The sequence below is a fragment of the Eurosta solidaginis genome, chromosome 1 (assembly GCF_040869045.1).
Source record: "Eurosta solidaginis isolate ZX-2024a chromosome 1, ASM4086904v1, whole genome shotgun sequence".
Classification (NCBI taxonomy): Eukaryota; Metazoa; Arthropoda; class Insecta; order Diptera; family Tephritidae; genus Eurosta; species Eurosta solidaginis.
The window spans coordinates 325,174,162-325,190,349 of record NC_090319.1 but is presented as its reverse complement, the minus strand read 5'-3'; the positions used below and the strand labels follow the sequence as shown (position 1 = coordinate 325,190,349).

The 16,188-nt window shown below is 35.4% G+C and overlaps 1 protein-coding gene and 1 long non-coding RNA gene across 4 annotated transcripts in view; one reads left to right on the top strand and one right to left on the bottom strand.

Annotated features, from left to right (window-relative positions):
• LOC137237812 (uncharacterized) overlaps window positions 1–16,188 on the top strand; it is a 77,123-nt gene that overhangs the window by 22,782 nt on the left and 38,153 nt on the right. The gene's annotated exons all lie outside the window — the stretch shown is intronic.
• The window catches only part of LOC137237811 (fatty-acid amide hydrolase 2), an 85,308-nt gene continuing 77,229 nt past the window's right edge, over window positions 8,110–16,188 (bottom strand). For 2 of the 3 annotated variants that reach the window (XM_067762011.1, XM_067762012.1), the window contains exon 3: window positions 8,111–13,339. In XM_067762011.1, coding sequence (XP_067618112.1) covers window positions 11,939–13,339 — 1,401 coding nt within the window. In that variant the 3' untranslated portion in view covers window positions 8,111–11,938. Of the gene's footprint in view, window positions 13,340–16,188 lie in introns of all 3 variants that reach the window. The other variant, XM_067762010.1, reaches the window with a different exon arrangement.

The window sequence follows — 16,188 nt, the reverse complement described above, 5'->3', positions numbered from 1 at the left end:
AGTATCCTAGACAAATTAAATGAAAAAGGGCGGAGCCACGCCCATTTTGAAATTTTCTGTTATTATTGCATTTTGTTGCACTATCTCATTACTGGAGTTGAATGTTGACATAATTTACTTATAAACTGTAAAGATATTAAATTTTTTGTTAAAATTTGACTTAAAAAAGAAAAATTTTTTAAAAGTGGGCGTGGCCGTTCTCCGATTTTGCTAATTTTTATTAAGCATACATATAGTAATAGGAGTAATGTTCCTGCCAAATTTCATCATGATATCCTCAACGACTGCCAAATTACAGCTTGCAAAACTTTTAAATTAACTTATTTTAAAAGTGGGCGGTACCACGCCTATTGCCCAAAATTTTACTAATTTTCTATTCTGCGTCATAAGTTCAACTCACCTACCAAGTTTCATCGCTTTATTCGTCTTTGGTAATGAATTATCGCACTTTTTCTGTTTATCGAAATTTTCGATATCGAAAAAGTGGGCGTGGTTATAGTCCGATATTGTTCATTTTAAATAGCGATCTGAGATGAGTGCGCAGGAACCTACATACCAAATTTCATCAAGATACCTCAAAATTTACTCAAGTTATCGTGTTAACGGACGGACAGACGGACGGACATGGCTCAATCAAAATTTTTTTCGATCCTGATGATTTTGATATATGGAAGTCTATATCTATCTTGATTCCTTTATACCTGTACAACCAACCGTTATCCAATCAAAGTTAATATACTCTGTGAGCTCTGCTCACCTGAGTATAAAAAAATTTAAAATGGGTGTGGCACCGCCCACTTGTGATAAAATCAACTTAACAAATATTATTAATCATAAATCAAAAATCGGTAAACGTATCGTAACAAAATTCGGCAGAGAGGTTGCCTTTACTATAAGGAATTCTTTGAAAAAAATTTACGAAATCGGTTAAGGATCACGCCCACTTTTATATAAATAAAAAAAAAAAGGGTGATGGACAAATAAAATAAGCCACATCCTTGCAAAAAAGAGCTTTATATCAATGGTATTTCATTTCCCAAGTGGACTTATAACAATAAATAGGAAAAACTTAAAATTTAAAAAAATGAGCGAGACGGCAAATATTAAGCACACAAAACAAACAACAACAGTATTTCAAGTGCGCAGCTGGGTATGTAATGTTCGGTTTCACCCGAACTTAGGCTTCAAATTTGGCAAATAAAATTTGTTTGACCTCTGGTCGGTTTGGCTTACTGAGAAACATATTTTTTTTCCAAACTGGCATTTGTTTTACCAGATAAAAGATATCAAATATCAAAATATGTGCAAAATCGCATAACAATTGTACAAATTTACCTAAATAGGTGTGTATCTATATACATATGTAGTACCAATAAAAACATTAAAATTTTGCACGAATTTCGCATTTGAACGACAACAACATTTTCACTCGTATTTTAAAATATTTTTTTATTTTATGGAGGTCAACTTCTTTTTTTGCCATTTATTATTTGCTTTGAATAGTTTTACGCAATATTTACAACAATTATACACATTCCTGGCGTAAGAAAAAAAAAAACAATAACAATAAATAAATATAGAGAAACATCAAAACAAGTAAGTAAATACAAAGTTAAACCAATTTAATAACGCAACAATTTAATTTGTGTATAGCGAAACTGCTTCTGGGTAATTAAATTGGAAAACGATTGTGTTTTGTCGATTTTCTAGATTCGAACGTTTGATAATATTTTTTTAATTTTTTATGTATTATTTTATTTGAAAATTATTGATAGTTTATGCATGTAAAATGGTATAATAGCCGTGTTTTTTAACACGCGTATATCCGTTTACGCTTAAACTTTATATTGACTGCTAAGGGACAAACTATAAATACACCTCTGAAATTGCTGCTCATAAATTTTGTCCTACTAAATTTCAATACGCATTATACTCAGATGTAACTGAAATATGTGTCTTTGTGTCACCCTCTACACTAATTCTATGTATTCTATGTGTGTCCACAATTCATCGCAACTGATTCAGCTATATGTTATACCCTATGGCCATCAGAGCGTTGCGTCTCCGCTTTTCGGTACACCGTGTTGGTGTAGCTAGTTGTTTAACCACAGCCGCTAGATGGGTCTCCTAAGCATTATCTAAGCGAAGATAGGCGTTTTTTAACACGCGCAAACGAAACGTATACGCGTGTATAAAAAAACACGGCTAATAACTTATTTTAATTGTACTGGTGTAGTACATGTGTGTATATTTGTAATTGTATGTATGTGTGTAAGATTATGAATGTATATTATGTACATACATGTACATACCCAGCGAAAAATTTGAGCCGTATACAAAGCTTATTTCATAGAGCTAAAGTGCTTAAGGAATATTCTTTAATTCTATAAATGTGGCCTGTTCCTTATAATACTCTTTATTTTTCTGTAGTTATGTTAACAAGCGTAATATTCAAATATAACGCTTATATAAGGCATTATTATAAGTAATTAGGCAGAAAATGAAATCCTTATATTAAAGTTTAACAACAAATTTAACTAAGGCTTTAATAAGTTATTATAATAAGGCATGTTCCGTTTCTCTTATGCCTTTTATAAGGCTTACAACTCACACAAAATCAGGCTTACATAAAGCCTTATAAGAATATACTACTTGCTGTATTATGACCTTAATGTAAGGCCTATAAGGCGATTGTAATCAGCCTTAAATGAGGCGTTCTAATAAGTCAATGCATTGAGTACAACTACCTCATGATACAATTACCTCATTATAAGACGCCCAGCTTCCAGATCACTGTACCGTTTTCCAAACGAAAGTATTAGCCGTGACCAAAGCAGTAGAAATATTGGAAGAGAATAGCTTAAATTGCAACCGTGTTAACTTTTATATTGACAGTAAGAGGCGACTAAAATACCAAATTTATTCAAGGGGTTGTGTAGCGCAACCCTTTCAAGAGGTGTCCAGCGCTTTTTTTAGCTTCTCTAATCCAATTGTCAACCTCACCTACCCTTGGTGAATCCTGTTTCTTTAGCAGCCGAGGCTCTGGCGACCCCAATTTCCTCATGGATCTAGGGTGCTTAGAATGTTTCATGTGGTTATTCTAAATCGTTCCCGAGTTGGTCGTGCTAGTATCTTAATGGTGCTTGTTACCGGAACGTACCGGATCTGCACCCGGCAAAGGACTATCAGCATCGATAACACGCCCCAAAGCCTTCGGGGAGTGTCCTTATAGCTACAACAACAACAACAAGAACCAGATTATAAGGTTTACGAACCAGGGGCCCTATTCGCTAACTGTGAGTTTTAAAGTGTACACAAGAAATTGTTTAAACTTTGAAGTTCTGATTCTGTAAAGCAAAACTGTGAACAAAAAAGCTCACTGATAAAAACTTCGTAAGTTTTCTTGGCAGCCAGCGTACACTTTTACATTCAGAGCTCATTCAGCAAAACAATGTGCACAATAATTTACAGAATCGCATGAAAATTTAAAGTGTAAATTATGTGTGCAAATGAGTTTTCAATGAATGTACATTTTTCAGTTTTTCACAGTTAGGGAATTGACCCCCAGGTAGAATAAAGAAAAGTATTTCATATTTTAACCTATTTATTTATATTTAAGTCCTGTTGCACATATAAACTCAAACTCTCATAAACTTATAGTAAGACACGGTCTGACTAAATTTTCAAATTCATTTTCAATTCCTATGGCACAATTAATATGACAAATACTATTTAAAAGTTTTTTTAAATGTGGTCACTCCCTGGCAGTGGTTCGGCTTACCTATAAAATGTATATCAGCCATGAAAATGTTCTCTCCGAAAATTCCTTTGTCAGTTTTCATTTCCCATATGTCGTTTGGAGTCGGCATAAAACATAAAAAACATAGTACCAAAAAATTTAAATAGATCTACTCATACAGCAAGAAATGTAGAATTTAAATTTTAAATGGGTTCAAAATAAAATTTATCAATAACAGACTTTCCTGATCTAAGTCCAGCGTGCAAATAAAACTAGATTATTCCACTATTATCCCAACGTTTCGCTAATCCTTGTTAGCATCTTCAGGGGGGTATTTATTTTAAAAATCCCTGCCACAAACAAAGGTTAAAATTGCAAGATAGTTAAATGAGTAAAAATTTTTTTAACAAGAAACACTTACACTATTGGATTTCGTATCGAAAACATGAACATAAAACAACAAAAACATTAATCACTTAAACATATACATGAATAAACTATAATCAGTACCATCTAACCATCATAGTAGTCTTGTCAATACTAAATATTCTTATTTTTATATTTGTAAACATGCTATGTAGGCGGCAGCAATGTTTTCTGTATCCTCGCGTTTGTTCATTGTCTTTTCTCGTCTTTCCATTTCTCGTCTATTCCAAATTTTTACTCATTTAACTATCTTGCAATTTTAACCTTTGTTTGTGGCAGGGATTTTTAAAATAAATACCCCCCTGAAGATGCTAACAAAGATTAGCGAAACGTTGGGATAATAGTGGAATAATCTAGTTTTATTTGCACGCTGGAATTAGATCAGAAAAGCCTGTTATTGATAAATTTTATTTTAAAAAGAGAACTGATCGGGATATACAATTAATTTAAATGTGTTCTTTGAAAGGACAAAAAACAGATTTGTTTATTGAAACTTGTTTTGTCGGTATTAAATTTTTTAAAGGGAGACAAAAATATTATTCATCGACAGCGCTATTCAAAATTTTGTATATGGAAGTGCATATCACAATACATATACAAAATTATATGTATACTGAAACTTCTTTAAATTGAAAATAAAATAATTAAAAAAATTTTTTTAAGTTAAACGGTTTTATTGAAAACAATACTTACATGAAGTAATAATAATACGAAAAGCTAGAAAATAATTAGGTAGGTCCTAGGTACTAGTAATCACACTCCTTATCAATTTATGGCGTTGATCACACAATTAAATAAAAGCGTTGGGCGCGTGAAATTTCTAAAAATGTAACTGATTAAGGTTCAGTTAGTTTTACTTATGACTATCAGTAGAAATATGACGCGTCCAACGCTTTTATTTAAATGTCTAATCAACGCCATAGGTTGATAAGGAGTGTGATGACTAGTACCTAGGACCTACCTAATTATTTTCTAGCTTTTCGTATTATTATTACTTCATGTAAGTATTGTTTTCAATAAAACCGTTTAACTTACAACATTTTTTTTAATTATTTTATTTTCAAGTTTTTAGTCTTTATTTAAGTGCCTATTATTTCTCATTCTATTTAGTTCATTTAGTGACTCATTATTACAAGGACTCTTTCCTGACAATTTGTTACAACCTAAGTCCTCAATACATAATCCTTCCAAAGACTTTACTCGACTCTGCGCCACGTATTCTTGTCCCTCCTCCAACTCCAAAATATTTTGATGTCACTTCTACCGGACTGTATGCAATATTTGTTCCAAATATGAGCCAAATCGGGCATCATAGGTCGCTTTCTGTTCATGTATCTATGTATTAAATAAAAATAAATGTAAGGCGCGATAACCTCCGAAGAGATCTAAGGCCGAGCTTCTCTTCCAATTTGCGTCGTGCTCCTCTTGATTTTCCCTACAAATTGGCCGGACGGGACCTACATGTTTTATGCCGACTCCGAACGGCATCTGCAAAGCAGATGAGTTTTCACTGAGAGCTTTTCATGGCAGAAATACACCCGGAGTGCTTGCCAAACACTGCCGAGGGGCGACCCCGCTTAGAAAAATTTTCTTCTAATTGAAAAATCTTATTTCTAAAATTTTGATGTTGCTTTGCCCGGGAGTTGAACCCAGGGCATACGGTGTGATAGGCGGAGCACGCTACCCATCACACCACGGTGGCCGCCATCTATGTATTATGTGTTCCAAATATGGGCAAAATCGGACCACAAATATGATTTTTGTGAATATCTCGATCCTTCCGCCACCTAGCGGCGATTTTTTTTAACAGGTCGCTTTTAATTCTTGTAGTATATATTAAGTGTTCCAAATATGAGCCAAATCGGGCCACAAATATGATTTTTGCGAATATCTCGATCCATGCGCCACCTAGCGGCGATTTTCTTTCACAGGTCGATTTCTATTCTTATATGTATTAAGTGTTCCAACTATGAGCCAAATCGGTCCACAAATACGATTTTTGCGAATATCTCGATCCATGCGCCACCTAGCGGCGATTTTTTTGCATAGGTCGCTTTCTATTCTTGTATGTATTATGATTCCAAATATGAGCCAAATCGGGCCACAAATACGATTTTTGTGAATATCTCGATCCATGCGCCACCTAGCGGCGATTTTTTTCTTATTATTGCATTGTCATCGGGTTCTGAACTATATTCCAAGTTTCATGCTTGTGGCTTATCGGGAAGTTACTTAAATTTCAATTACAAGATTCGTTCACAACGGCCGTGCAGCCGTGCATGCGGCCATGCGGCCTGTCAACTCAAGCTAAATAAAACCGTTTAAAAAAGAAAAAAAAAATTATAATAAATGCTTAAAGAATTTTGATGGTCCCCTTAATGAATATATTTGGAATCAGTGCTACAATATTTTTGACAAATTTTTGTGTCAATTTGTTAGTGTAAATTTGAATATCATACCGAAGTGCCTTGGCTTCATATGGAAGTGTTCTTTCTATGCAATTCGGGCACTTTCATATGAATCGAATTTATATTTGAGGGCATATAGAAGTGCTATGAAAATTTTTTTTATACTCAAAGTGTGAATTTATGTCTGTGCCTATTCTTCAGGGCAAAACAAAAACAAAAGTGCTTTAAGTTAAGTAGGGGTTGAGCAGCTCTGTTTATCAAGTATCGCGTTCACGTTTAGGCAACATTTATTTTCTATTTCTATTTACCTTGGGGATAACAAGCCTAAAATAAGGGGTCATTATAAAGTGTATGATGTACTATTATTTTCTTATTATAAGGTTTACCTATTAGGAGTGAAGGCAGTATTCCTTATAGCTTATAACCGCTTATGACAGTTTTTGCTGGGTATGTAAGATTATAAATGTATAGTATGTACATATGTATATGTGTATGTATGTTTGTAGTCCAGTTAAGTATTTTAAATTATTTTAAATTGGGTACTTACATATATGATAATTATTGTTATATTCCTATTTAATTGATCAATTAATTCATATTGACCGACCTATAAAACATGTGGGTATGCGTAATTTTTGCTGAGTTGTACGCCTAATAAAATATGTTTGAAGTTAAAGTACAAGCGTTAAAAATTTGGTCGTTCGTAGGGCAGCCACGCTTGGTTTGACCTAGGTCAATACTGGGGCTAGCTAGCTGTCAAACACTGCTGGATGGAGAGTCATAAACGACATCACTTGCAGCGATCACAATCACATCGCTTCCCATCTCAACGATCCCTTTCTAGAGGCGCATACCAGGCGGAAGGGCTGGCGGATACCATACAAACATGTAATCGAAAGTCCCACTGCGGTGGATAAGATATTGCACTGTCTCTGTCATGGTTCCAATGTCTCTATACTTACATACTTAATTGGCGCTTAACCGTTTAAACGTTTATGTCCGTTCGCGCTATGTTAACTGGCGCCAATTGGTCACACTATGGGAATTTATATAATTTTCCCACCTGGTTGTTGTTGTTGTTGTTGTAGCGATAAGGGCTCTCCCCGATTGTTATCGATGTTGATGGTTGCTTGCCGGATATAGATCCGGTACGTTCCGGTAAACAGGCACCCTTAAGGTATAAACCTGACCATCTCGAGAACGATTAAACCTTCTAGGCCATCCCGCGCCCCCACCGCCTAATTCCATGAGAAACTTGGGGTCACCAGATCTTCGCCTGCTTATGATATATGCATATTTGTGACAGGATTCGCCTCGCGTAGGTGAGGTTGGCAATCGGGTTGTGGAAGCTATGAATTGCGCTTATCAATCCCTTGAATGCCCCTTTATCTCCTTCCATAAGCGGATTCGCTTGACATTTTCGTTTTCACCAACAGAGGGCGAGCAAAACCAAATCGGAAAAATCGATTGCGAATACACGGAAAACTAGCTTAACAGCTGACTTTTGTTTACACTGTTTCCTTGCACTTAACTGAGGCGCGAAGCTTCATGGATAAAGCGAAAATTACCATAACTTATATATAAGTGACTAACTGAAAACTTCCCTTTTTGGGACAATTGTTACCATTTGCTTGAATGATGGTTAAAACGCTGTAGGCTGCCTTTTTCGGTCTCCAAAAAATGTTTCCACTATATCAACAACAACAATATGTTGGGCCCACCCTAAAATACAGAGTCACAATTTTTTTCTTCAAAAGTTGACAGTGGTCATTATTCTGTAACAAAATCAAGGTACATAATTTGTTTATGTGTGATGTATGACTTTAATCAAGTATAATTGCGTATAAATATGTATGTACAGATCTTAAGATATATATATAAAGTTTGTATGAATACTATATAAAATACGTAGTTATATAACTAAAAATGACATTTTTGAGGCCAAAATTACAATTATTGCTTCTAACCAAAAAAAAAAAAAAAAAACAACTATCAGCACAAAAGTGGTTTAACGCAAGACTACTTCATAAGAAGATAATAAGGTATTAAAGTTGGGTAAAATTGTTTTAGAATTTAATTAATTTTGTGAAACACTAAAAGTAGTACAGTTGCTATATTGAAAGCTCATAATAGAACGAGTTTATTTTAAACGAAATCCCAATGGTGTAAAGTTGTTTCTACTACTTTTGCGCTGATAGCCTCAATTATGAATTGGTTTTTGTATTAAATTTCACTATTAACAATTTTAGGCTTAAAAATTTGTTTTTTTTTTTTTTTTGTAAATTTTTTTTCTACAAAATATTTCAACCTTAACACCTTAAGAAAACGTATACAAAATAAGGAAACCCAATCCGGGCTTTTAATCTTAAGCACATACATACATGGATACAGTGTCTGTCAGTCAAAATGGTGAAGTGATTTTTGACAACTGGCGCAATACTTCGCAAACAAAATTTCTACCTGATTGACTTTTTATAGAAATTTCAAAATAGTTTCATAGAAACGCAGAAAGTATTCCAGTGGAATCCGCTGAAGGACCACTCCATTCGAACATATCTTATTTATGATACGACTGACTTGAAATTTGGTAAAAGGTAGCATTTTGCTAAGATAAACATAGAGTTCTTTTCACAGCAATAAGAGCCGGGAGCAATCTTATCAGAAATTCTTTCATACCGTTCGATGTTTTCCATCTATTCGAAATTATGCACTACGAGCCGGACCCATGCGCATCTTGCGCAACGAATATAAAAGTCTCTTATCAAATATCAACAGAAATCAGCTGTTCTATCAATCAATTAAAACTTAAAGGCAATCCCGTCTTGCGTATGGTAGCAACTGCCGGTAATGCAGTGCAAATATTCACAATAGTGTCATAGTACAAACCGATTTCTTTGTGTGCTCACAATCGATTATTTTTAACAAATTATTATAATAAATTATAGCTAAACAAAAGAACTACGACCAAAATTCCCCAAAGTTCGCTAATAGCCCGAATTTCCATCTTTACAACCAAAACTTTATTTATAGATTCAGATTCCAAATAAGAGCGAAAAAGGCACCTGTACATAAAAACAGCAATTAGAAATAATATATATGATTTTTTGCATAATACGATTTTGAAAATTTTTTCAGGCAACAATGTTTGATAAAATTTGAAGCATCTAGCTGTTAAATGAAGCAGAAATAACGAAATACATCTTATCTGAACTATCAGTTATATGGGATATATATTCTGTATACGACCGATCTGGACAATTAAAAAAAAATGAGCTTCAGGTGTAATTTCAAGCTTCTAACTGTTAAAATAAGGAAGAAATGATAAAAACACTGTTATTTGAACAATAAGTTGTATAGGACATATATTTTATATACGATCAATCTTGACGATTTTTTCAGACAACAATGTTAAGAAACTGGTGAAAGTTGTAGACGCTTTTTAATAAACTAGGAATATGTCAGGCATTTCGCCTGATACACAGGCTTTAAACTCCTTGTCAGGTAATCAGGCCAACATCGTGTTTTGCCAGGCATTTTGCTTACATTATAATTTTGCACATTTACTTAGTTTTCTTAGATCGTTCACTAATTTTACATGTACTCAGTAATGTTGTCTAGCGTAGACGAAGCGAAGTATATGCTTTCCTTCATTATTGCTACCTTTCGTTCAGTGTCATAGCCAATGTCATCACCTGATCGTTAGTAATTTCTTAAAAAATATTAATTACGGATTGGCTTTTAAATATTTCAATCACCTAATTTGCAGTTTATGTTTTTTTATTTTTGGTCATTTTTGAAAATGTCTAAATGAAAGTGCTTATTTACGGAGAAGTTGAAAACGAAGTACGGTTTCCTTAAAAGCGAAAAAATGAAATTTCACTAGTCATTGATATTATAAATACTGAAAAAGGAACAGAAAAATGGAAAGCACTAACCTGTGTAGACAGATGGATACGAATAGCTGAGGTAGCAAAGCTAACTCATATTAAAATAATAAATTTAATGGAAATAATGGAATTTGCTTCGTGCATTCCGGGGACATCTTCCGCAGTGGAGCGGACATTTTCTTTTGCGAAAATATCAATGGTCTGACGAACGTGGTCGAATGCGTATTTCAGTTTTGGTGGAGTTATTGAATATTCAAATAAACAGTGACGAGGACTGTTCAGCGTTCTACGATAAAATAAAAACTAACATTCAGCTACGAAAAGCATTCAGCTACTAAAACGATTCAGCAGAAAAGTATGAGTAGGATACTAAAAATCAAAAAATCGATTAAAAAAAAAATATACGGGTTGTCGCGACTTTTATTCCTTAAGCATGAAAAAAATGTTTGCTGTTTTTACTTTCTATGTTTTATTTTGCGATACTTTTGAAATGAAATCACTGAACCTATAATACAAGCTTTAAACTCCATTTGTGAGAACCAAGTACTGGTCTATTTTGCTTTGTTAATTTAAATAAGTGACCTGCTTTTCTGATGTGATAAGTTTACACATATGTATGTATGTACATATAATATACATTGTATATGGGGTATTCCATCCCATTTCGACCAATTTTGAACCCGACCCCTTTAGAATTGGCTGAAAGTTTTTCTTCTTTTTCTAGCTTACGAAAGACGTTTTTCAGAAGTTTTTCAAATTTTTTCATCCAACTCAAAAAAAGTAATGAATTTTTAAAAAAACACCGTTTTGGTTTTCAAAATGCTATAATTTTTTCAAAAATTGACCGTTTGGGATAATTTTTTTTTTTTAAATATGTTTCTAAATGTACTTTTCGGAAAAAATTCAAAAAGTTTTTATAGTTTTTTTTTTGTAATTTTTCAGTTTTTCAAGATTTTTCGAATTTCGCCCTTTTTTTCTCATAAAAAAACTGAATCAATTCTGCAATCATCCCCACTAATCCCGGAGTCGGCCGATAATTTTTTTTTTTATTTAATTGGAAAAAAAAACTTTAAAATTTTTTTTGTATTTTTTCCGAAAAGTACTATCCTGGCGTGTTTTAATTAAAAAATAATATTACATTAAAACCAAAAAAAAAAAAAATACCTTTCAAAACATCAGTCGCTTTGTTAAACATCAAAAATTATCGCCTAAGAGTATGTAATGACTGATTTCTATGTATAATGCCAAGTCCCGTATAAAGCAATTTTAAATTTTATTGATTCAATTGAGTGCATACTTTTAGGCGTTTGCCAGCACTGTTAGAAAGCTACTGTTACATTTCGTAGTTACCAACGACGACGCAGCTCTTTACTATGTACCACCTTTACGCTCAAGCTGATTTTAATACGCTAACTATGTTATGATCTTGCTCTCGCTTTCTCTCTCTCTCTCTCTCAATCTATCTCGTACACTCCCGCTTACACTCTCTTCGCTGACTCTTCGGAAGGTGGTCGCACCCAACCACCATATCGTCGCTCCATTTCACGTGCTACCGCCAAACAGAGATGATCCTGTCCAGGATTCGCTACAACTTGTATGCCCATTGGCAAATTTCTGCGATCTAACCCAATCATACAATTAGTCACCGGCAATCCCAACGTATTAAATATTGCCATATACATTGGTTCCAAAAGTTTATGATAAATTTGATAATGTTGATGCGCTGTATTTGGAAATGTGGGATAAAGAAAGACGCCATCAGTACCGAGTAGCTCTTTGAATTCAGTCTTGAGCGCCTCAATTATGGTGGCCAAATGTTTGTGGCGTGAATTCGGTATTATCTTCATAAAATTCTGTAAATGTCCGAATATCACCGACGGCAGGATGCTATCCGAACAACCAAAGAAATATTTTACTGTCTCTGTACAAACGGTTTTGGGACGTTCACCTTCTTCGGTCTTGTAATAGATTGTTTCGATATTCTTCATGGTCAACATGGCCGATAGTGAGATATCAAGCGAAAGTTTCATTTTACGTATATTCACACGTTTTGCATTAAAATCTGTAGCAACACGATTGATGGCGACATGCAGATCGCGACTTAGAGGACGCATCATACCCGATGGTCCATCGTTATCCATAAAAAAGAAACGTATACCCTGTATGCTAATCTCACGTTCGAGCGTCAATTTGGGTCCGGCTGGATCGAGCATACATTTGAGTAGCAATGGTAGATCTTTTGCGTAACGCGTCATTGGTGCAATTGTAAAGAAGTCACCCCATTTGGGATAATCACTGGTTGGATGGTGTCCCTTGAATGATACCGAATATGGTGTTGGTTTGTGACCCCATATACCACTGAACATAGCTGGCAAACGCGATGAACCACCAATATCGGAGGTAAGTCCCAAAAGTGAAGCTCCGCTAGCAAGCAAAGCCGCTTCACCACCCGAAGATCCACCGGGTGTGCGTTTTAAATCATATGGGTTCTTGGTTTGGCCAGTTACATTATTGTAGGTTTCCCACAACAAACACAGCTCGGGTGTATTCGAAACAAGCATTACAATGCCACCACAACGTTTGATCTGTTCTACGACTGGTGCATCGGATTTGGCTATTTGTGGCGTTTTGAAGACACGTCCCGCCTGATTCGTCAATCCTTTGACGGCGATGCTCTCCTTTACTGTTACTGGTATTCCGAGCAATGGTGTGTCCTCTTCCATTTCTTCGATGCTGTGTAAACCGGAGGCAATAACACGATCAGTTTCACGCGCTTCTTCGAGCGCCTCTTCAAAACGATCTTGTACGATGGCATTTATTAACGGATTCACCTGTTTACACCGCTCGATATATGCTTCAACTACTTCTTCACTTTTGACCTGCGAATGAACAAAGAAAATAAAATTACAGTTAGTTTTCAAATCATTTCAAAGATGGTTAAAAGTTAAATAAGCAATTAAATTACATCGTTACTTATATAAGTATAAAAAAATTCAATCCAAAGAAATTTTAGGCCGAGCTTCTCTTCCAACTTGCGTCATGCCCCTTTTAAATAACAGCATTTGCAAAGCATATGAATTTTCACTAGAATCTTTTCATGGCAGTATTAAGCTCGGCAAACTCTTGTCAGGACGAAGCGGCGACCTGGTAACCGATTTGCAGAAAGTACATAGATTATGCAGGAGCACTTGTCTGTCCTCTAATATGGAGACAGCGATGTACGGTGGTACAGGACATTTGATAAACCCGAGCCTGATGATGGATTTAATGTTCCCCCCGCCTTACTTTGACAAAGACATAAGAGCGCTGGCCTAGTTAGGAAATGCGCGCATCAACTTCTGTGCAAAATAAGGTCGGAGGAGTGCATGCTTGGCGTTTGGAATCCCGCGAGATTTTCCAAGTCCAGAAGTAGGGAGATCCTTCAAACGAAGCCAACTATCGTGGAATCAGCCTTCTTGGTGTCGTATATAAGATCCTGTCAATCTACTATCCATCAGATTTTCACTATGCGCCAGATCTTGGAAGAACGTGCAAAAAAAGGATTGACACACATAATCTCCTCTCTGCCTGTATGTCGTTATGTTGGGATTTGGTTTCCCCACAAAACTTATATTGCTGTTCAAAATGACGCAAAGGAACACTATCGGCTCAGTCGGAATTGGGAAACACCTCTCAGCACGTGTTCGAAACTAAACCAGGTTTCAGACAGGGTGACCACCTATCAGGTCATTTACCGCATTAAAATAATATTTTCCAAGTGCGTGCAATTACCGGCGTAAGCTGGCGACATTGACATCATCGAAACTGAACTTGGACTGTGTAGGCAGTTAAAAGTAAAGTATTGTAACAAATTTAGGGAAACTCCGCTTATTTTACATTTTCTGCAAACGTTCGAATCGCTAAATTGTCGAATAAATAACTCCAATATTCAGTAATGCAAAATGGCCTTTAATAGACTACTTTATGGGTACTTCACAATAACACTTATACTTCCAACCAATAGCGTGCTTAAATCAAACTGATTACTGACTACTCAGCTTTCGCTGTTTTATATTCTCTGTTGTCTCGTCCACTCATTTCTCCTAAGGTCTAGTAACTTCGCGAACTTCACGCTTGGTTACCAGCCATATATGTACATTAAGCTGGGTCGATTTATTAATCTATATCGCGCCATCGATTTTTCGATAGATTTTGGGCTCAGGAAAAAAAGTTCCATTAAGCATACCCAAAAAAATAATTTTCGAGTCTGCAAAATTTGAGTTTTTTGACTTTTTTTCCTTTGATTTTTAAGGTTTTTTTCATGACCTTCTTCTTTGGCTGATGGTGAGTATATCTCTGTTGCCTTGTATATTGTGGGTAAATGATGATTAATGTGTTTATATAGCTTGCTTTAATGTTGTTGTGACTTTTCTAAATAACCTTAGGGATGTGAGATTAATTAGTGATGCTAATATTCGTCGTAGTATTATCACCGCGAAAACAATTGTGCTCTAGAAGCTACTAATCGTACCCTTCCTGTTATGTATATGGTGCAGAAGCATGGACGCTGACATCTGATGAGGCGGCTCTGGCGATGTTCAAGAGAAGTTTTTCCAAAGATTTACTTGGCACGATTGCTGTCGTGCTGCTTTTTATTTTGTGCCTACAAATTGTCGGGACAGGAACTAAATTTTTATGCCGACTCCGAACGGCACTGCAAGGCAGGTGAATTTTCACTGAGAAGCTTTCCAAAGCAGAAATACATTCGCAGTGATTGCCACAGTACTCCGAGAGGTGACCTGGCTTAGAAATACTTTTTTTTCTAATTGAAAAAGTGTTTTTCAAAATTTTCCATGTTGGTTTGTCCAGGACCTTCGGCTTCCACCCCACCATGGCATAGTGGAGATAGAACGATAAGCTGTACGAGCTTTATGCAGGCATCAAGCTAGTACAGTGAATTAAAACATAGCGGTTACGCTGAAGAAGGTATTCATATCGTTGTCCGCACATCCATGCGTGCCAATATGCGACTATGCGGCTCACACTCCGCTGGAAGGACAATGTAGAAGCCTCTGCTGCGATTTGTTGAACGGCCAAATCCGTTAAAACGGTTATGATTCAATTAAGTAAGAAACTTAAAAAAAGCGAATATTCGGCTCGGATTCGCATTCGAACATAAAATTCCGATTCGATCGCACTCTGGTACATACGTTCCTATAGATACTCGCCTTTTAATTGTTTACTTATTAATTTAAATGAATATGTTTATCACTCTAATATTATTTCATTGTGAATCATAATTAAAATTGGCATGAATAGCTTATTAATGGATTTTTTAATGACTATTGTTCACGCATTTGGTTTAAGTGAGCCCTGTAGAGAAATGTATTGTTCTGAACTGCTGCGCTTTTGAGACAGTCGGTCTCCTTATTGGTTGGCCATACATCTATTTTGCTTGCTATGAACTGGTGAACTTAAGATGGCAATAACAGAAAGAACGGAACTAATCTGGGCAGTAAAAATTATTCTTGCCGAATTTTTTTCCTTCTATAGTTCCGAACCAATTTAATATAGTGTCATTTCTAAAGTTCAAAATCATGTCTATGACATTAAAACTAAGTTCCTTTTTTCGGCACTGTTTCTTAGACTTCAAATAAGACCCAAATTCTCAACATTGATTCTTAGGTCGCTGGTTCTTCTTCTTACGGTAATAAAAAATCTAGTCAGAATTTTCCAGCTCGTGACACTC